This window comes from Pelecanus crispus, chromosome Z (assembly GCF_030463565.1).
Source record: "Pelecanus crispus isolate bPelCri1 chromosome Z, bPelCri1.pri, whole genome shotgun sequence".
NCBI lineage: Eukaryota > Metazoa > Chordata > Aves > Pelecaniformes > Pelecanidae > Pelecanus > Pelecanus crispus.
The window spans coordinates 76,210,036-76,233,260 of NC_134676.1; the positions used below are offsets into that span (position 1 = coordinate 76,210,036).

Sequence of the window (23,225 nt, forward strand, 5' to 3'; positions counted from 1 at the left end):
GGTTTAGCTGAGCTTACAAATGTTTCGCTTGCCTGTGCAAATGTGGTCTTGCTTTGGGAGTGCTGAAGAGCGGCATTTTGCTCTCTGTTTGCAGGTGAGCAGCAAGCATGAGCTTAGCACGCAGCCATGAGTGTCAGGATCCTGTGATCTGAACCACATCTTCAGCTGACTTCCCAGTGGCAAGGCACTGTTGATCCTGTACCATGGAGGACTGCCTTCACACCTCTTCTGAAAACCTCTCCAAGCTGGTGAGCTGGGCCCACAGCCACGGGACCATCTGCAGCCTGATCCCCAACCTCAAGCACCTGCTTTCCGAGGGGGCCCACGGCAACCTGACGGCCATGTGGGGCTGTAGTGCCGGCCATGCCTACCACTGGCCCCTGGCCGCCACTTGCCGGGCCGGCTCCCAGGAGCGCGTCTGCTTCCAGGACAGCCGCAGTTTCAACTCGGACAGCCCCAGCATGCTGGGGGTGCCCTCGGAGGCGCAGGCCAGCCCCCTGGAGCGCTACCCAGGCCGGCCAGGGAAGGCCAAGCTGGACTGCACCCGCACCCGCGACTCCTGCGACTTCTCCTACTGCAGCGAGCCATCAGAGCTGGGTGAGCCTGTGGAGGAGTACGAAGATGAGGCCACCCTCTTCGACATGGTCTGCGAGTCCTCCGTCACCGATGAGGACAGTGACTTCGAGCCACACCCCCACCGGGCCCCCTCCGGTCCCCGCAAGCGGCCGGCTACCGGCCTGCCCAGCGCTGCCCAGGCCCAGCCCGCCGACGAGGGCGGCGGCGAGGTGCTCCTCAAGAAGATCAAGCAGGAGCTCCCTGAGGACTACTACATAGTGGCCAATGCCGAGCTGACGGCCGGCGCCGACGGGCCGGCCCTGGCCCTGACGCAGATGTCCAAGCCCAAGGCACCGGCCCAGGCCGGGCCCTCCTGCCTGGGCCCCACCAGGGCCCTGCCCCAGCCGGCCGTGGGCCCCGACCCCGACCCGCAGCGCCTCTCCGCCTCCCCCCCCGGCCCGCCCCGGCTGGCCACGCAGAGGCCACCCCGGGGCCCCCTGGCCTCCCCGGCACGGGGGGCAGGCGGTGGCCCTGTGGCTGCCCTGCAGGTGCCAGCCACCAGCTCCAACGCCACCGCTGCCGCTGCCGGGAAACCCATCAGCATCCCCCTCTCAGCCCTGCAGCTGCCCGGTCAGGAGGAGCCGCCGGCCGCTGAGGAGACCCTCCCGCCCGCCCCGCAGCTGGCCCCGGGTGGCGAGGCGGCTGGCTCGCCCTCAGTGAGCGCCGAGCCTGAGGTCAGCTCCAGCCAGCAGCAGCCCCATGCCGCTCCCACCGCCACGCCTGAGGTGGTGGCACAGTCGATGCCAGGTAGGACACTGGGCGGGAGGTGAGGGGCAAGAGCATTTTGGGGGGACCCCCCAGGCACAGCTCGGTGAGGGGGTGGCCAGGGAGGAGATGCTGCATTGCACGAGGGTGCCCCGGTCCTGCCGGCTTGTAAGTCGGTAGATGGCGAAAACCCCTGCCCCACTTGGAAGAGCATTTGGAAGGGAAGACCTCAACTGAGCAAAGGCCGGGGGCACTCCCCATGAGAAAGTGTACCGCTGCCATAGCGAAAGGGCTCTTTCAGGAGAGGTTTATAGGTCCGTCTTGGGTGCAGTTGTGTCATGGGAGAGGGTGTGCAGCCACCTTGCTCTGTGCATGGGGCAGGGAGGACATGAAACCTGGCCATGCACTCTTTCGATGAACCAGAAAGAAGTGGTCTCAGCCAGTGGAGCCTAGAGTTGGGGGTCAGGTGTTGCCTTCACCCTGTTAGAAGAGTGACATTTGACTTGGAGAGGCAAAGGAGGGCACAAGGACAGCACCTGGAGAGAGGTTGGCACTTCTATAAATCTTTATAAAATGTTTTCCCTGACCCGTAAATCAGAGCAGCCTGCAGAATGGACAAGGACAACTACAACCTTAACTGTGAAATTGATAACACTCAAACTTTAATCCAAGAGAATTTTTTTTTTTTTTCCCCCTGTTCTCAGTGGAAGGTCTTGTATCCTGCATCCTTCATTTTTGTCATCTCCTGCTGCTGCCAAAGCACTGAGAATTGGCACAAACAGATCAACATTATTGGGTCAAGAGCATGTTACAACAGTGTACTTCTGCTGAATGATTATCCTATGTGCAGAATAACTCACTGTTGGCCGTAGGTCTTCTGGAGGGGGAGGATCTGTTTCTTGAGCAGGCTCACCAGCTCCCTCAGGACCTGAGTGCAGACAGTGCTGGCTTTGCTCTTCCAGCTGGTGAGTGGTGCCATCCTGGGAGGATGCACGGGCAGGAGCGAGTTCTCCATGTGCTCCCTTGCTGGTTCAGCTTAGGAGTGTCTGGTCAGACAGAGCAGAGCCAAACACTGGAGGGGGAAAAAAATTGCAGTCCCTGTGGCAGCTACTGTAAGCACTAAAAACAATGACTGTAACAGCCCAGGTGATACTTCAACCTGGACACCCTGAAACCTGATGGAATGCTAGTAAATCTGTTTAATTGGCAAGAGCCTGAAGATCTTGTTGCCAAATAAAACAATGGGTGAAGTTAAATACCCAGTTTTGCTATGTAAAACCTCACTAAGCATTAGAAATTAGAAAGGATGATAGTTGTCTTAGTTACAGTAAAGCAAATTCCTCTTTGGGACCCATTTCTGCATGGCTGCATCTTTGAGATGTTACTTTGCAGGAGTCCTGCGGAAATTCCCTTACAAAACTCCATCTGCTTTAAAACTGACTCTGCTCAGCTAAATACAAGAGATAGGGGGTGCTTGATGTCAATGTGAATTGTGTGGTAAACTACTTTTTCTGCATTCCTCAGTTTATAGCGTATCACTGCTGTATGTACTGGAGCTGGTTTCTACCAACCTGCCCCTGCAACTTGCTCCGTCTCAAACTTGCAAGCTGGGACAATGGAATACAAACCTAGGCAGAATTTGTCCATGTAGCTGTGTGTTATCTGGGAGAGTGATTTACTTTCAACAGATTCATTAAAAAACCCAAACCCTTTCAAGCTGCCTTTGTGAGGTCCTCAGAGGCCAAACAAGGTCAGCAGTTGTTACTGCTATAACTGTAGGGTTAAACCTACAAGAATGGACGCAGTGCCACATTCTCACATTTATATAGTTTCCAGAGCAGGGTTGGTCTATGTCTAGTGTCTCACTGTGAGGACAAAGTGGGATTGCGTCTGGATTTACACCCACTGCGTAAATCAGCCCTCAAAACCTCCTAGTGTTTCTTGCATAGACAGCAACGTTATCTCAGTGTGCTGTTCAGATTCCAGTTCAGTCAGTTATGTTCTCAATGCTTAAATTTCTTGTGTTGTTTTCAAAAGGTTTTACGCAGTTCCTCCCTTCAGCCTGGTATAGTGTTCTTGTAATAATGCTGTTACTGTACTCAGAGGTAGCTGCATTTTAACTAGGGTAGAATGATTGACATACGACTAAAGCTTGATACTCACCTCAGTAAAGTCTCCAATTTCCACAGAGCCTGCTCCTTTGGGAAACAAGTGCTGGCATTAATAAATCTTCAAGTTGCAGAAAAATGGGCAATGTTGGCAAGTGAATTTATTACACATGCGTAGTTCTGCACAGCAGATTCTTGCAGATAAAATGTGGAGGTCTGATTAAAGAGTAGAGTAGGGTGATTCCTCATGTACAGTTATTTCGTTAGGTTGTCTCAACGAAGAACAATGTACTGGAAGTGGTGTGTAATATATAAAATTTGAGCAATGTTGAACTACAAGAGGATGTTTATCTATCCTATGTAAAAAGTTTTCTGTCCTAAACAGATAGAAATAAGGATGAGTATAATTCTTAAGTAAAAAAAGGCATATACAAAGGAGCCTAGAGCTTTTGTTAGTTTATAGACCTGGTGGATGCTTGACAAACAAACAAAGGTACAGTTGAAAGTAAGTAGGGAAATCAAATTCTTCCTTGTCCCCTACAAAGTGTTGCTTAATTTGAAAATAATATGTGAAGCCTTGTTCCCGGTCCCATTAGAACTGGTTGTATGTTTATGAGGTCTTTGCAGGACTAAGGCCTTAAATGATATGTTATGATTAAAGGGTGCAACCCAACCAGCAAGAAGTATTACTCTGAGTTTTAGCTTAAGTCACATATCCTTGCATTTATATCAGACACAGCTGGTAGTTTCCATGCATGGTCATCTTGTAGGTCATGAAAGTTTGGGTAAGATTTTCCATGACACCAAAAATCTTGATGATATATGTTAGCTTAGGCCAGTTTAAGCCACATTATACTTTTAAACTAGTTTCTCTTTCAAACATTTTTTTTTTTCTTTTACTCTCTTCAATTAAACCATGGCAACTGAATGTGTAAGCAGGGACTTTACAAAGGTAGTTTCATGTCTTAAAAGTGAAGTGGCATCTCAATGAGGATTCAGTGAGGTTAGACACTCATTTCTGCTGGGCTCAGGTTTGCATCTAAGCATTGTGGAATATACTGAATTATTTTTGTTAAACTTCCACCCTAATAAGTGGACATTCATCTGTGAATTTTCAGATTGTTCTTTACCACTTCATTAGCAAAGCCTTCAAGAATATATGTAGGTACTATTTAGTCCTTTTTTTCTTCAGGAAGTAATGAGAGGACCTACATCTGATAGGAGAGAGATTTTTTCAGTGGTGGAGAGGATGGAATTTCTGCAATTTCTCCTCCCCAAACAGCCTCTTTTGTCTTTTGCTTTTGCTAATACTTGGCCTGTTTTTCATGTCCAAGAACCAGCAAGGGCAAGGTAGGTTACATCAATGAAGATGGAAGGTAAGAAACATGATGCTTTAGGTTGCAGTATATGCAGCCTAGAGAAATTTGGATGTCTGAAACCATGGATGGAAAAGATTTGGTGTTATTGCAGAAGAATATGGAGGAAGACTATGGCTCATAGGAAGATAGAGCTTATTGTGTAGGAAGGCAAGTTTTGATTCTCAGAGGGGCAGGACTTCGTAAGCAGAATTGCTGTAGTATTTATGAAGAATACTCACTTGCCACCTGAAGCCTGCAGGTGAAGGTGTGCTTTGGATTAACAAGACAGTGCAGCAAGACATCTCTGGTCCAATACTAGTCCAACACTACAAATACAGAAGCAAAGAGTTCCATGAGGATACACTAAAAAGATGTCAAATCCCTATGTACAAAATGTGCAGAACGCCAAGAGTAGTGAGTAGAGATGCAAAATAAAAAATCCTGTGAATGAAGTGACTAGGGTTGTTGTGTCTGTCAGAGACATGGTAAATCATATTCTGTGGGTACCATCACAATGCCATCATGCATATCGATCGCTGAACTCAATGGGCTGCTGGGTGATGTTTTACATGTACAGGCATTTGCAGAGTTTGGAAGGAAAACAGGTTGTCCACAAGCACCACTGCTTTCTTAGCCAGTGTGCCGCACACTGTCTCTCCACTGTGGTTATTGAACAGTATTGGGGGTTGAATGTGTGCCATGATGGATGGTGCCCTGGTCTGTGCTGAGGGCAGTACTTAGCCTTGCTGGCTCTGATATCTCTGCTCTGACCTCCTCCCTGTTCTTTTTGCTTCTGTAGCTGGTAAGTCAGGATCCCAGACCAGTGCCTGGTGATCAGCTTAGCCTGGTGATCAGCTTAGCCTGGTGACTTGAGCGAAGATGTAGTTCTGGTCCTGTGCTCTCGTCATGGGAAGGTGCAAGCAGGGATTGCAGCCTTTCATGACTGGCACCTAACGTGGGTTTACTCTCACTCTGCTCTCAGTGTGGACATCCCTGTTGGTTCCAGGTGTTCATATAATGTCTCTATCTGAACATGACCGTTATAAAATGCAGGGCACCTGGGGGTTGTCTGACATTGATGTAGAGCTTTTAGGTGGAATAAATATGGAATAAATTTAAGTATTTTTCTGCAATCAAAAGAGCTAGGACCTCTCCCCCCCTGTTTAAATGAAGTGGGAGCTGAGATTGTAAGACTTATGGATTAGGAGCTGTTAGAGGAGCATCAAAATGTTACAAGACTTAGAGAAGTCCCCCACACCTCATGAATTCCCAGTTTTGACTAGGTTTAGCTTAAACTCCTAAATCACTGTTTAAGGAAAAAAAGTGTGTTAGCTATTGCATTCCAAAGAAGAGCAAACAAAAAATAACACATTTTTTTAGAGGTATATAAGGCATCAGCCATGCATACAGAAAGGGCAAATTAATCCCTGCTGCAATTCTTCCAAGTTCAGTGGAACTGTGCCAAGAATGGATGTTACACAAGGCATATAATCATGTCAAAAGATAGTTACAATACTTTATTTGAGCCCTTCCAAGAACACTCAAATAATTGCTGATCGGTCTCTGTATTTGTCATTTACACACAAAGATTGATGACTTTTGGCTAAAGTGACTGCTGAAGCCCACCTCCAGGGACATACACTGCTGAATGTGTCAAGTGAACAATTAAACATTTGTAGGGGTGAGACAGTCTCTTCCTCTTCGTGTTGGACTGAAGAGTTCAGAGTCCACTGGTGACTGTCTAGGTCCCGCAACTGATACCTATTCTTGCTCCAGTAGCTGAAGTAAAACCAGTAGGTGCTGAGATACATAATTACAAAAACATCATACTTTTTTTTTTTTAATAAGTTGCCAGGGCCTGGTTTATTTAGAAGACTAAAATTAGATCTTTATAGTTTTAATCATAAGAAAAAAGGAAGCTAGTGACTTGATTAACCACCTCCTGCACTGCCACTGCCTTCTGATCTTGCAGCATGTATTTGCCAGCCCATTCCCACCCTTAATTATCTGTGTCCAAATGCTGTTAAATTATAAACTAATGTTTTGGGAGCTTTATTCTAGAAGTTGTGCTAATGAGGCTGATATTACTTATCTTTACAGTATTGTAGGGGAGTTCTGTTTAAAAGCAGGACAGTATCATAAAAAGGACAAATTCAGCCTTGGCAAAGTAGTCATCTGTTTCCTTTTATCATCTGGGTACACAGCATGATGATTAAAAAAAATGAAACCATAGTACTAATAATTCTAATACAAGAGTATGTTTTATGAAGCTGTTCCTACAAGAATCATTCATCAAGTTATTAATTCTTGCAGGAGAAGACTGAAATGAAGACTCATCAAGTATTACAACATCTTTAGATTTTCACTGTACTTAAGAAATGTATTTATCACCATTTCAGGATTCCATGTATATTTTCTTTAGTGAGCAAATTCCTTCCAGACACGAAGGCTCATGCCAGCCTCTTTGCAACCTTGAAGACTAGCAATGGACTTGTCATGTTGACGGCAATCTCCTTGCTGCCCTAAATATTAAGTATTTATCAAAGCAGCTATGCACACAAGAGATTAGGTTGCTGCTTTTCTTGATGTCAGGGCTTGTTTCCCCTGTTCACCATGGACTTCCTCCAAGTGGAACTACCTGGGGCACGCAGAGACATCTCCTGGCAGCAGCATTACTGGATATATTTATATACATTTTGGAGGAAACCATTCATGAGGATGCATGCTGAACGTAGGCTGGTGCAGGAGACCAGCCTACTTTGGGGATGGGCTTTGAGTTGTATTCCTGCAATAGAAGCTGCATAGACATATTGATCCGCTGTAAAAGGTGAGGAATGGTAGTTTCCATCCCATCTGTGGAAGTTTCTTTCTCATAGCTAGGAGAGTTGAATCCATCCCTTCAGAAAGATCTATTGCAGCCAAGCCCCAGCGGTTTTTAAGGGTTAAGTCTGTAAAGTATGCCAAGTTCAGCTGCCAAACAGTCACAAACATTCTCTGGGGTTCTGAACAGAGGAATTGCATAGCTGAGAATTATTGACACTTCATTTAAATATATATTTTTAGTTCAAATTACCATAGCTCAAACCGTATTAACTAAGATGGTATGTCCTATCGGAAGAGAAACTGCCCACTTCAATGAATGGTTGTGTTCTGGAGCATCACTGCTCGTTTCAGACTTAGAAATGTACCCTCTCCCCATTACCCAACATGAAAGGCAGAAAAGCAAAAAACAAGAAGCACAAGTGAGAAGTAGAAAACAATAATTTTTGCAAGACCAACATAAATGCTATGCTCTCCCTTTCACTAAAGGCATCTTAAAGAGACTACTGTTCTGTGCCAAGTGCTGTGTTTTGTGATACTGGTATATAAAGGAAGAAAATAAGGCCTCTGCTGGTTCCAGCTGTCCTGAAAACGTGTAGAAACAGCAAAGGAGACTGGACATCACTTTATTTTTAGGAAATAGAAGATTATTTAACATCGTGATTTTGATTAGAGATCTGTTTTCTTTGTGTGGTCTTTGCAATTGCTCTGCTTAATTTTGGAGCTGTTTTCATCTTATGATTTGTGAGTGTCTAAGCAAGAAAAGAGAGGCAAAGCAGGATGAGATTGTGATCTGCAGAGGAGACACAGCACAGCAGCCAGGAGAGACACTGACCCTGGAAAGGCTTCAGACATGCACTTTGCTTTTACACTTTGTGTGGGGTGCTGGAATGGAAAGGGAATACAGGACTTGGCAGTTTAGGTCAGGATACTTTCTGAGAGTGTTTTTCCACTTTGGATGAGGCTGGTACTTCAGTAAATGTATCTACAGAAGAACTATTTCACATATGTATTCAAGGTCTAAGCTTTTATTAGCAGCAGCAAACCTTGGGAAGAACTGTTTTCACCTGTCTCCATGGTGGAAGCATGCCTCTTTTGCATAAGCTGTTCTGTGAAGCCAACACACAGTGACTTCTCATTTCTGCCATTTTCTTCATACCTAAATTATTTCCCTCTTAGTGAGTCTTGTTCTGTCATGTCATCTTCTTTTTGTGCTTGCAGTGAACCTAGAACCTGCTTGAGCATGAAACAGATCAGTAAAAATTTCTGAGTGTATTTTCTGTCTATCTAAGCAAGATAACAATTTTGAATACCAAAATTCTTATTTGAATTTTTCCAGAAAAGAAAACAGAAGTATGATGGTAGATATTTTATCATGGCTGGCACAGCACAGAACAGTGCTTGCTGAAACATCCAGATCCTGGAAGCACTGAAACATGCTGAAATCCATCTCTCTCTGGTAAAGTATGCTTAAATGAAGCATATGTCCCTGCTGTTTGCAGGAAGTGTTGAACCAGGCTATTAAATCAGAGCCTCAAGAGAGAGAAACTGAAACACCTACTTTGCCTGATGTATCTTTCTTGCTGGGGCATGCCACGGACTGGTCACACAAAAGCTGCTTTTGGCATTGGTTGTTCTGAACAGCTTGAATGTGGCTAGTAGCCTCTGTGGGATGAGTGGGCAGAGGTGTATTTTCATTTCCCAAATGAGTCTGCATTTGTCTGGAGCCAAGCAATGCAGCCCTGCAAAAACAGCAGGATGCCACTGATCACACGAATGTTGTGTTAGAGGCAGCAGTTCCCAGGTCCTGGCTGCCACCGAATCCTGACAGTGGTGGAAGCCAGGAATGGGACTTCCTACATGCATGTCATGTAAAAAGTGGTGCTGAGGACCTTGCTGAGTCTGATGAAAGCTTTATGTTATGTGCTTAATTATACATTGACCGTTAAGTGCATTGGCTGCATCTTACTTCTAACATATACCTGTTGCTCCCATTAACTTTAATTAAACAGTAAGTGCACACACACACACAGAAATACTGTATGTGTTCCTGTTGATTAAACTCAGGATATCTTTAGACTGGCAGTGAGGCAGTGGCCTGGTGTTGCTTTTCATTACCTAGGTCTTCATGATGAAAACATCAGTTGAAACCATAGAACTATGGACTAATAATACTTAATCACTTGCTTGCTGATTTGTCCTTGAGAAAAAAAAAAAAAAAAGAAAGAAAAAAGCTGGCCTTCTGTTTTGTTCAGAGAAGGAAAAAATTGATTCTGAGCTCTTCTGACCCAGGTCACATCACCTCAGTGCAAAAGCTGAATGTGCTGTATTACTGAATTATTTCAAGGAGGACATACCTGTACCCAAAGCAGGACATACCTTTACCTGTGAAAGATAAGGAAGTTCATCTCTGATCTTTGAATAGCTTGCTTCAGTCTTCTGTTTACACTCACCTCTCTCTTAACTGGGTATCTGCCTAATCTCTGCTTTACTGCTGTAGCTGGTCAAGGATAGTAGTATGAATGAGGCACAGAAGCATGGATGTTTTTGTATGGGAATAATATAATTCTGTCCACAACTCCGAGCACTCTTCTGATTGTGTTGAGCTCTGTCCTTCAGTCATGTGGATGTGCCAGGTTATGGGGATTATTTTCTTGCATTGATTCTTGGGAAATGGAGCACTACCAGTTGTTTGGGACTTGCTCCCTCTTACTGACTATACATCCAAGAAAACAAATTAACAGACAGGAAAACTGTTCTTGGCATTACAGCGCAGCATTCACGCCTGTATACTGATACAGGCTTTGCTTTTTGCTCACAGATTTACATTTCTTTTTTTCTCTCTGTATAAAGAAGTGTCTTTTGGCCTCTGTTTCCTCTCCCCTGATTTCAGATTGCCCTCAGAAAACTTGAGTTTGACAAATAACTTGTCCCATTTACCATTTACTTGTAGAGTTGTTAAATACATCAGACTGTTTATTGTGCTAGTGCATAAAAAAGGCATATATATGTATAACATACATGCATAATTATATTCACTAAACTATATCCCATGTCACCTGTTACATGAATTAGTTGGTATCAGTTTTGGTATGAACTCATTCAGTAGCAGGGGAACTAATTGTTCATATCCTGTATAGAAGAACAAATTATTTGTATGGAAATAACAATACAATCTCGACAGGAAAATTTTGACAATGTAATTACAGAGGAGAAATAATAACAATATTTTGAGCAGCAAGGGAGGGGTGTGTTTGTATGCGCTCTGTGTGTGTACATAGCTAGAAAAAATTTGAAACTCCTCGGTTTATTTAAAGAGACTTTACTCAAGTAGAGCTGCAAAATGTGACTAAATATGTATTCAGTTAAACTATGGTTAAGTTTAAACATGTATTCAAGGACAGAAATAAACGAGTTGTGCCATGGACAACAGCCTGGTTCCTGACGAATGTGTGTTACTTATCTCTTTGTCTCCTCTTTGTGCAGAATTTCCAGCTGCTCATGTGCCTCTTGGGACTCCTTGTCCTGGTGAATGGCTGGATGTGCCGTGGCTAGTCTGGAACAAAGCACGTGTGCTTTGGTCAGCCAGGGTGTGTGAGCAGCTGCCTAGCAGAGTATCTGACGCCTAAGGTCTGTGGCCCTTCCACAAGCTGGGATGTATTCATGTCTCTGCCCTCTGCCCAGCTGTTGAGTCTCCCCCAACCTTGTAGGACCTTTACATCTTTGAACTTCCACCCCTTCCTAATATGGTGAGAGTCGTGTTTGCAAAGGTTAAAGTGACGTTCAAAGTCATCATTTTTTCTGGAGTGCAAAGAAGAGAGGGCTCTCAGCACAGGCTCAAAACAGAAAAGCAGGCTAAAGAAATCCAGCTTAGGAGCTGTTTCACTTTCAGTGTTGCTCTTCACCCTCTCCGGAGAATTGTGTAAAGAGCTGGTCCTTGTATTCTGCTCTTTGACCCGATGAAGACAAAGGAAATAGGTGCATTAAAAGCGTGTATTGAAACTAGTTAGGCAAGGTTGTAAATTTTGAGCTCTTCATAGAGTTTGTGCCCTTCATAGCTTGCTTCACTCATACTAGAGAATATACAGTGCGGAAAGGTAAAAGCAGATTGCTCTGGTTGGGCAAAATCACCACAGAGAATTTTAGAAATAAAACTGCAAGCTCAGTAACAAGGCAATTTGAGTACTTTGCTAAATTAAAGATGGGGGTGGGAGAAAAGGTACTGAAATGCAGTTCTTTGGAATGCATGTGCTGCAGTCTGTGTTACCAGAAGTCAATGGCATGAGCTCCCAACACATGTTTCCTGTTACACCTGCAGTAGATAGTTCAGCTGGAACAGAAAAGGGTACCTTTTGATTCACTACCAATGGCACTTTAATAAAATAGAGGGAGAAATGTCTGCAGTCTCTAATAAGCAATATATCAACTAAGTGCTGTCAGCCTGTGTAGAGAGCTCCACAGCATGATTTATTATGTTAATTACAGTCATGTGGGCCTTGTGCTCTTAAGTCTGAAACTGCTCACATTCTCAGCTTGATTTAAGAATACGCTTTGGCCAAGACTTAAAGTGCAGCTTATGATGATTAATGTAATAAAATATTTATTACATACTCCTTTGTTTCACTGCTTGTTGCCCCAGTTAGACTGCCTCATTCTGAAACAGTGATATAAATTACATTTCAGATGCTGAGGAGCCTCATCTGTTTTTAATCTCTCTCTTCAGTGTTGTTGGGTTTTTTTCACATCCCTTTGTTCTGATTCTCCCTTCTCTCCCCCTTGTCTTTATTTCCGTCTGATATTTCCCAACTCTGCTTCTCAGCTGCTGTCTGGAGTGAATCAAAAGCAGGCAAACTTCAGCTTGGCGCATGCCTTCGAGACCTCTTGCATTGCTTTCTCAACTACGCTTATTAAAGTTAGCTCTTAAATGCAATGACATTAAAACTGGTGGTAGGCCATAGCTGAGAACATGCTAAGCCTCTGGTGGTGTGGGGTGGCATGTAAAGAGAAGACTAAACCGTAAGAGGATACGTGTTTGTGTCCTGCTTCTCATTCTTTTTCCACAGGGCTTGCAACTGCAGACAGGCACAAAATTCCACTGCACCAAATTTTCCAAAATGCCGTATAAATTTGTACCTTTTGTGCAAACCAGCCCACTAGTTAAATTTGCTGGCTGAGCAATCAGTGCTTGCGAGATCTGTTTACACATGTAAATCTGGCTTCTTCTGTATGAGCATGTAAAGGTGGAAACCTTATGGAAAATGTAGCTTCTTGTTTTTCTTATATAAGAAATCAGTTTTTGCTATAAGAATTTGTGTTTTTCCCCTAATGCTTCATTACTTTTTAAATTATAAGCTTAATTCATCAGAAGAGGTGTTTCTCAGATCTTTACAGTTTTTTTCTCTTCTCATTTTGATTTTTTCTTCTTGTTTTTTCTCTTAGCAACTTTTGAATTGAGTCATCTTATACGTATAAAAGTTATTCAGTTGTGCCGCTCTTCCACCATGTAATGGCTTAGTCCAGTGGATTTCTACATTTCTGCAGAAGCATATGCTTAAGTACAGGGATCTCAATCCGGAATGCACTTAAAATATACTTTGTTGAATTGGAAACTTATTTGGGAGAAAAACAGATTCTGCTGAGGATGTGTGCGCAACACTTTCTGGACTGTTGTCAAGCCAGCCAGGTCCTCTTAGAAAATGAGTGCATCGCTTCTGCCATGCATCATCCCACTTCCATTTCTCAGGGTAGGTTAGACAATCAGTGACCTACTCCTTTAATTCCTTCTGCCACAGATCGTGAAGTAAATAACATGCTTTGAAAGGGCAACATTTCACTGTGTTGATAAAAGTCCTGGGTAAAAAAAGAATTCTATTTTCCAGAGTTAAATATTTAACCTGAAGAAAATCATTGGCAAAAAATGTCTCGTCTTTAGCCTTAAACTGAAATCAGTACTTTGAGTTTTCTAAGTGGAGTTAGCCGTAAATTGGTTGGAAATTATTAGAATATTATATGGCTGAATGCAAAGATGCATGCTAAACCTAAAGCTGACATTTGGCTTCTCATTGTGGGTAGTGTTTTGCCATTTAACAACTCCAGCAGCACTTCCATCTCACCAGTCTACCTGATCTTTTTAACCTGAGCTCTGAAAGAGGAGCAATTATGTGTTAGAAGTGAACATAGTTGAAGAAAGTTTAGTCAGTTATTTTGAAAGGAAAGGAGTTTCACATTTTTTTAAAAGTTTTCTAATGTTTTTAGGTTTGCAGTATAGAAATCTCCAAGCATGGCTTTTACGTCCTCCACCTCTATGAAGAGTTGGGTCCCTGGACCTCAGTCAGTTGTATAAGAGGTCCAAAGAATTTGTTTTTATAAAGCTCCAGTAAAGGTAATAGTAGCATGGAAATAGGAGAGCGATGAGGCAGGACAGGTAGACCTGGAACTGGTTCCAGGCTTGGTTATAATCCAGATGACTGATTCGGAACAGGGCAGCTAAAATGGCAGACTCCAGACCTTGTATCTTTTCAGGCTCTTGTGGTGAGAAAGTAGTGAAAGTGAACACAAACTGAAAACCAGTGCTAGTGTCTGAGTGAGCATCCATTTATCAGACCATTCTGTACCTTGCAAAAAATGTACAGATTACTAAAGTTTATTTTAGTTACTTTTACTTCATACATTATACCAATGTATAAATATTCTCATTCTCATTTGCTTGGAATCTGTGTCCTTTTTTCTTTGATGGAATCTAAAGCTTTTTAATTTTAGAGTCATAAAATATTTCACTGATTATTTTGTTGCAGGGGGTTAATTGAATAGAAGCATATCTTTTTGCCAGAAAACATAACATCTTTCATAAATGGATTGTAATTAATAAATTTCTATCATACTACACATTTTACATGCTAATGAAAGCCTTCTTTGAAAATGTTAAACTACGTAGAGTTTGACCTAATGTAGTGGAAGTAGGGAACTTTAATTGTTAAAGAGAATTTAGTAGCAACATCAGATGGGTAGGGCAGAAATTCAAGAAAAAGTGCAGGAGCACTTTCTTTTACGTCACTAATCTGCAGCTAACAAGTTAATCCTTTGATCCTGTAGATCTCAGAAACTGTTAGGTGTCAAAACCTGATTAAAGTCTCCAGGCAGTCACAGGTTTTTCCCCCTTCTTTTGACTCTGACTCACCAAGCCTAAGCTTAATAAGTATGACTATTACGGCACAGGAAGCGCACTTTATTTGGCCTTAGGACTTGCTAAAGAAGTGGTGATTGTTGGATTTGAAATAATTACATTGAAACATATGTATTTTTGACTTAAGCTTTTGACTACTTTGTGTGTGTGTGTGTGTGTAGGAGTTGCCCCAAGGGAGTTATTCTGTACCAGACAGCAGAAGTGCCAAAAGTACCATTCTCCAAGTGTTTAGCACTCCCTATCTCTTAATCTCAGGGTGTTTCTGCGAATGCTGAGAGGCATTTCTGCTGGGGAGACCTCCTGCTCTTACCCTCACCCTCGCTCTTCAGTGGTGAGATGGGAGACTGGCTTTCACTTGGTTATTCCTGTGATACAGTGAAAACCAGCTCTCAACTTCTTAAATTTTGCATGCAGAAAGAGGACTGGTATTGGAGGATGCCGTGGTACGACAGTGGCATTCAGCCGCTCCTGACGGGAGCTGTACCGCTGCTTCAGGAGGGCACGTTTGTCAGAGGGTCCCCCAGCCCTTCCCCCCATGACTTGACCATACCTCCCTTGTGCAACAGCGTGACCTCTGCCCACTGCGCTTATTGACCTGAGAATGTCATTTGCCTGCAGATACCTTCTTGAAACAGGAGGGGACAGGAGAATAGAAAGGAGCAGGCTGTGGTTTACATTAACTGTTTTAGTGGGCTGCGTATGGCCATGGCCCGTAGGTTGGATATTGCTGCTTTTCAATAACTGCAGAGAGAGAGTACTTAGCTCCAGCGTGGAGATCTGTGGTGCCTTGTGTGAGGTTAACTAGGCTTTTTCACCCAGATGAAAGCATTTTGGTGGAAGCAGGTCTGCTGCAAAAGCATTTGCCTAGTCACAGAATTTAAGACTGTTTGCAATAATAACTCAGGTTCATGACTCCCGCTAATGTTAGAACCCCCCTCTGAACATTAACAATCTGCATATGTCTGTCATGAAATCAAGTGCCTTTCCCCTGCCATACGTAATTACAGAGGTTATGCCCTTTTCAGGGAGTCTGAATGTGTGTATGTGTGCGAGCTGAAATGAAAACAGCTCTGAGTTTGATAACTCTGCTGATAATGTTAAGTCTTGGCTGCATTAAGATCAGATTATGAAAAGATCAGAAGACAGCTGTTGCTCTGTGGGAGGGATCATCTCATGGTTGCAGGCTAGCCTGGGACACTGAGCTCCCACTAGGTTGTCTGTTTAATTTCTGGCAGGTCACTTTATCTCTTTGGCTACGTTTAAACTGGGACATATAAACTACTCAGTACTTTCTCAAACTGTTAGTTGGGAGTGTATACCGGATCCCACAGTAAGGTGGGTTTTACTGGCTTTTTCTGCCATGTTCTGGTTTTCTTGGAAATGACTCCAGATCAGATAGGAAACAGAAGAGCTCCAACCAGGTCCTTTGTGCAGTGATGCAGCTGAGGAGGGGCAGGACCTCAGGAAGTGCATCTCCAAGTCAGTTAATCTTTTATGTTTCTGTTCCTAGTCTGTAAAACAGGGGCAACAGCACTACCAACCCCAAAGGCTGCATTATGACAAGGAAAAGGCATTAAGGATAGCAAGCTTGGTAGGTCAATGATGACAATTTTTGGTTGGTTGGTTCAAACCGTTTTACGAACCAAGACAGGTTTGACCATAACATGAGAGTATCTGTCTTCCTAGAGCCTAACAACAGACACCTACAGAAGACTGTAAGAAAGATGCAAGCATATGACACCTCCCCACTCTCCTATCCCCCAGCAATTTGCAGCTCAGGGCCTTCCTGAACCAGAGGTGTTCTCTTGTATTGAGGAGCGCTTTGTGATTTTTTTTTTTTTTTCCTGTGCTTTTACCCTGTTTTGGAACCCATGCACACTGATGATGATACTGTGAACAGCAGAGGCCCAAAAGCAAACAGGTTTATGCTTGCAGTGGTCAAGGAACTAATGCAGGTCCCCACCTGTCTTTTCAGTAGTTTCCAGGAGGACCACAGAAAATTTAAAAGAAGAAAAAAAAAAAGTAAGCCCTGGTCAAAAGAGCTTTTGGTCTCTCTCAGCAAGATGCAGCAAAGTGAGACCAAGCAAGCATCAGGGAAATATTAAATTGGAAACACTCCTGTCTGAGGACAAGAACATTCACTTTCAATACCCAGACCCAGAGATGAAGTCTTGTACCTCAACAGTTCTCCCAGCTTGTCAGATCCTTACCATAACATACACATTTTCAAAAATTCACTGTGATGGCAGTTGAGATGCCTTTTAGTCTTGAGTTCTTAATGACTGAATTACTTTTATATAGCCTTTCTTTAACTGTCAGTCTGGGTGGATTTGTAAGGAACAAAATGATATTACATCAGCCCAATCTTCTCTGATAAGGTTGCAAGGCCATGTGGCTAGAGCAGAAGCAATCAATGCCAAATATCCAGACTGTGGTAAGGTCTTTGATTCTGTTTCTACTTATTTCCTGTAGGCAAAGTAGAGATGTGTAGAGTAGATGGGTTTGTTGTAAGTATATGGGCCATTTGCAGACTGCACCCAGAGAATAATTTTTGTGGTCTCCTTCTCCTGTCAAAGGTTGTGCAGAAAGGATGCAAGGTGCGCCTGGTTTTGGGCGCTGTTTCATTAGTGATCCAAGCGGCATAATTATACTGGGTCTGGCTGGGATGGAGTTAACTTCCTTTGTAGCCACCCATACCCTGATGTGTTTGGGATTTGTGACTAAAACAGTATTAATGACACACCAGTGTTTTGGCGTTGATGAGCCAGACTTGCACAGTGTCAAGGCTTTCTCTTTTTCTCACTCTGTCCCCCCAACAGCTAGGCCTAGGGTGGACAAGAGGTTGGGAGGGGACACAACAGGGACGGAGACTAACCAAAGGGATATTCCCTGCCCTATGACATCATGCTCAGCAATAAAAACTGAAGGGAGGGTTTTTTGGGGGGAGGTGGGCATTGCTCAGAGACTGGGCATTGGTCAACTTGTGGAAGATGGTGAGTGATTGTCTTTGCATCACTTGTCAGTTGGGTTTCTTTTTTCTCTTTCCTTCAGTTATTAAACCGTCTTTGTCTTGATTCATGGGTTTTCTCACTTTTGCTCTTCCTATTCTCTTCCCTGTCCCTCTGGGGTGAGGAATGAGCAAGTGGCTGTGAGGTGCTTAGGTGCTGACCAGGGTCAACCACCACAATAATAGAGAATAAGATTATGAAATTAGCAAAAACCACAGAGTTTGGTGTTACTAAAAGCGTGCCTGGATACAATTTATAGCTCCATGGTAGTTGGAGATGGATTGTATGGTTTCTTTCAGCACTATGAATTCTCCTTGGTTAAATGAAGAAGTAAGACTTTAATGACATGGAGAATTATGTCTCCTTCCTAAGCTATCCTAGGCTATAAAGAGCTGTCTTAGTTAAGTTAGGCTCATCTGCATCATCTGCTTTTGCTGTGGAGGAAGACCATATGCAGATGATGACAGTGGCTCAGCTGACATCTGATGACTTTGGCTGTCTCAGACTCTGTCTGCTGGGTCTCACTGCCTCCCTGTATGCGTCCCATGCTATGAGGTATCCCTGATATTTGAGTGGTCTCATAGGAAGAGGACAATCAGCTACCACTGCAGGCTGGATTCACAGTCAAAATTGACATAGCTCTCCTGATGTGGCTGGAGGAAAAGCTGACCTATTATCTTTAACATTTCTCACCTGCCTTGTGGAGTAACATACCAGAGCATTGCAGGAATGCAGTGTTTCTGTGATACTGTTCTGCTCATGCAACTTCAGGGGATCTTTACTTCAGCATGGATTTTATAACTGTTAGCTGCAGATATGGCAATTTCCTTTGCAGATTAAGGAAAGATGCCGTAACATAAATGACTGACTGGGTGTCACTGCTGTGTTGTGACAGGCTGTCCTCTAAGAAGTAGTGATTGATGACATGTATAAAACCAAGCCATTATATGTGCTGTTTATATTGAAACAGTACTTAAAATGTGAACTGTCAGTCAAAGCACTGATTACTTACACAGTGCTGTAATAACTGGTGGTGGGTGCAGTGAATAAGGTACCAGAGTACATGTTTGTTTTAGAGCTTCAAACAGCCTTATTTCTTTATTGCCAGCCTGCGTCTAGCCATAATAAAAGGATCTATCCTATACATTGCCTAAAGCATGAGACTTCACTGCAGGCTGCTAGGAGCTCTTTGATACTGACATCAATATTAAAACCAGTTTCTGAAACAGGCTGGTGACCTTTTCTTTTTCCCCTTGAGCACAGTTAGAGCAAATCTCAGTGCTCTGTGGCAGCATTTTTCACGGCTGTGGAAGCCTCCAAAGGCCTCAGCTGCAAACCCCCACTTCTCTGTGCTTTGCAGAGGGTTTGAGGACCCCTCTCGATAGGTTTCACTGAGTGTTGCAGTTGCAGTGGATGCCTTGCAGTGAAGACACAGGACCTGGTCCCAGGGGATATAAACTCATCCCTGTTTCTGGCCTGTTGGCCAGTCCTGGGACAAGTCACTCACAGTGCCTCTGTCTGCAGCTGTGGTATGGAGGTGATGGGATGAATGCTCTTCAGAGTTGCTTTCTAGATGGGTGTTAGGGGAAGCTGCCCAGCTGTGCACTGAGGTTTCTGCACCACATGAAACATTGCGGGTGGGCTAGGGAAGGAGGTAGGGCCACCTTCCTTTTCCTGCCGCCTCCCTTGTTAACAGGCTGGCAAGGCAGAGTGGGCATGAGGAGCAAGTGTCTGAGCACTGCTGCATGGCATGGGTGTGCTACATGGCCTTACATGAGCTTGGCCTGAATGGCCAGAGGGGCACCTGGTCTTATACCACTTTGTGGTGTGTATGTTGGGTGGGAAACACCTGGCAAGTGTTACTGTGGGACTGATGAAAGGACACCAAAATGTATGGTTTTTGCAATGAGACAGAACAAGAAAGAACTCGCTTTTTTCCCCTCTTCTGCTTACTAAATAAAAGAGAGAACAAATAATGTTCCATTCACAATTACAGAGAATAGTCAAATCATTGAATTTTTCCTTCTTTGCATTTGCTGTTCATTTTCTAAAACCATTAAGGTTTGTCACATTCATAATGACAGTTCCACCTTGTAAGCTGCATCCTTGTACAGACAGATAGTTTACATGTGCCAAGAAAACAGTCCTTAAGTACATACATCACTTACATGTAAAAAGCTTTTCCTTTTCATGCTTATGATCGGCCTGAAAATCAGTTGTCCGTAACAAGCATCTGAATATTGTGGTTTGATAAGTCACTGATTGTAAGGACCTTTGAGTCTAGCCTTATAGAGCAATATAAAGCTGTTTCCAGAATCTGATTTTTCTGCAAAATGGAAAGAAATGACCACAATTGTACTTCCACTGTCAAGGTACAGCTTGATTATGTAGACAGACTGTATAATCATGTTTTTCTTCCATATCTTCTGATGTGAACATATTAACTATTTTTTTTTTATTCTTCTACATTTGTAAATTACACATTGCTCTGTAGTACTTTGACCTGCCAACTCCTTTGTTAGGATGTGCTGCATTATTTTGTACTGTACGTTTCTGTCTGTATTTACTTAGCACTTTAAAGATGTGTCTGATTAAAAGTAATTTTTACTGTCATAAATATGATGCTTTAGTTATTTTTTGTAGAAAAAAATTGGAACCAGTACACAACCTCTGGTTTCACAAATGAAGCAATTCATAATAGGCTTTTTATTTGGATTGGGCCCTGCACACAGCACTGGGATCCACAGAAAAATCTTCTACCTTGCATTTGTTCTAAAAAGCAGATTGCCTGTAATCCCACTGTTTTCCACAAATCTCCATGCACAAAACTGTGCCCCAGTGTCATGAGGAGCTCACTTTGATTTTGTGCCGTACTCTAGTACATATTTTGTGAAATTGAAGTTGGCTTTTCAGTCATGTGACAGGTATGTAATGATGTTTTCCAGTGCTCTTTGTGAAATTGATTTTAATTTTTTTTCCTTTTTAAACAAATTTGTTTTGGGGAAAAGCACGTTGCGCAAACTCACTGCATCTGCTTTCTTTTGTCTTTCCCCTTCTCCCTCTTTCAGACCAGGATGAGAGAGCAGCGGAGCTCAGCAGGGAGCAGAATGAGAAGACCATTCGCAGCACGCAGACAGCTCTTCGCAATTTCCGAGAGTTCCTCATCTCCAAGTATCCCTCTGAGACCCGGGAGATCTACGTCATCCCCTGCAAAGAGCTTGATGCCTACCTTGCTTCCTTCTTTGTGGACGCCAGACAAAAGGATGGGTCTGAATATGAGCCAAACAGTCTGGCCAACTATCAGTGTGGGCTGGAGCGGTATCTCAAAGAGCACAGGTATGGATACAGTATTACAAGGGATAAGGAGTTCAAGAGGTCCCAGGAAGCTCTAAAGCAAAAGCAGATAGAGCTGAGGTGTAAAGGAAAAGGAAACAAGCCACACAAATCCATGAAGCTCACCTTTGCTGATGAGCTTATCCTGCGCAAAAGAGGGTTATTGAGCCGCTACAATCCTGAAGGGCTGCTGAACCTTGTCTGGCTAAACAACACTAAGGCATTTGGACATTGCACGGGTTTCCATGGGTCCACCCTCAAGTGGGGAGACATCCGGCTGCGGGTGACAGAGACTGGGTTGGAGTACCTGGAGTGGATGGGGCCGGACAACGGAGATGTCAACGCCAAGAGCAAGAGAGGCGGGACGGACTCCCGGGTGTACGCCACCCAGCACTCCCCACAGACCTGCCCCGTGCAAGACTACAAGGAGTACGCCCAGAGGCGGCCTCCAGCCATGCGCTACGAGGATGCGCCTTTTTACCTGTCCATCAAACCTGTTGTCAACTTGGCTGCACTTCACTGGTACAATTGCCAAGCCCTGGGGAAAAACAAGCTTGCCAAGATGGTAAAGACGATGTGCGAGAAAGGCAACATCCCCGGCAGGAAGACCAACTTCAGCGTCTACCAGAGCTGTAGCACCCTCTCAGAAGCGCAGAGCAACCAGCTGGTGCTGATCTGCAATAACTTGAGCCAGCAGGCTGCCCAGTCCATGGCGAGCCACTCCAATACTGGCAATTTCATAGTGTCAGCATCCTATGACTCTTCCTCTGACACAGCTTGAAAGAGGGATATCACCTGAACACTTTTTTCTTTTCCTTTTTGTTTCAAGCATTGAATTTGTGCCCAATAATACACATCAACTGTGATTGTACACTACTCCCCCATAGCCCTCTCTCCAGTGTTAATTCACTTTATAAAAATATATAAATATATAATATATTTTTCTTTTTACAAATAAGTCAATAGAAATAGTTTAGTATTACTAACATAGTATTTATAGTGTTAACACAGAAATGAAAGGTACTTATGGGTTATAATATAAATGCAGATTTTAAAAGGACAAAAATGGTTCTCAGGCAACACAAGATAGACTGGAAATATGGTTTTAACATGCACACATCAGTAAGTGTAAATCCCCAGGGAGGCTTACGTAGCAATTCTATTTTAAAGCATTCTTCAACTTCTTATTTTAACATGACCTCCCAGAGTGGAGGACACAAACTTATCACTGGCTACTGCTTCTTAGCTGCTGGCTTATTCTTGATCAGCAAGACCAAGAAATAAGAGATACATCAATGTAAGTTCATGAAACCTTTTACAACAATTTTTGTCTGTTTTTTATTTTGTTTCCTGAGGCTCATTTATGCCAGATGGGAAAAAAATCCTGAAGTCAGCTAAAGGCTATTTTTAACTTTTGGTTTTGTTGATGATTTTCTGTGATCAAAATGTTGCTGGTCTTTAGGCTAAAAGGTATTGTTTTCAACAATATGCAAAAGTATAATGGCAAAACCACTGTCATACACATAATTTTAACTGTTTAAGCACGGGTTGTTAGTATTTTGTCACTGTGTATACTTAATGTAAAATCTACTGACTATGAGCCACTCTTTCAGTATTCTGGGGAATGCAACAGTGCATTAAAATCTACAATCTTATCCCAAACTGTACAGAAAAAAAAAATACATCAAATATGTCTTAGGCCATCATTTGAAATCCACAAAAAAACAGCAGAAAGAATGTAAAGGTAATTTCATATTTGCTACAGAAAATTAAAAAGCTGGGTTTGCTGGAAAACAAATTTAAGTCAGCTACACATAATCTGTTTTCATTGCAGACAATGGAAAATGTGCATGTGAATCTGAAGGCACAATTTGGTCCTTGAAGCCTTGAAATAATGAGTGCCACTGTTCCAGCATTTGACTTTGCAATGTAATTGTTCTTCTTCTCTAAGTATGGGGATAACACTAGCAAATTCAGTATTTCAGTGAATTATTATAATTCCTGACCTTTAGAATTATGTACAGTACTTGTCAAGTAATTCAGCTTAGTTTATGTTCCACTAGGATATCCTAGGGCCATGATGAGGCTTCAGACA

At 43.2% G+C, this 23,225-nt stretch overlaps 1 protein-coding gene across 1 annotated transcript; it reads left to right on the top strand.

Moving 5' to 3' along the window:
* The first annotated feature begins 203 nt into the window (after nucleotides 1-203).
* KIAA1958 (KIAA1958 ortholog) lies at nucleotides 204-21,911 on the top strand. Its single transcript, XM_075726036.1, is given in 3 exon segments — nucleotides 204-1,362; nucleotides 4,763-4,804; nucleotides 20,866-21,911. Coding segments are annotated over 3 exon segments (2,247 nt in total).
* The last annotated feature ends 1,314 nt before the right edge of the window (nucleotides 21,912-23,225 follow it).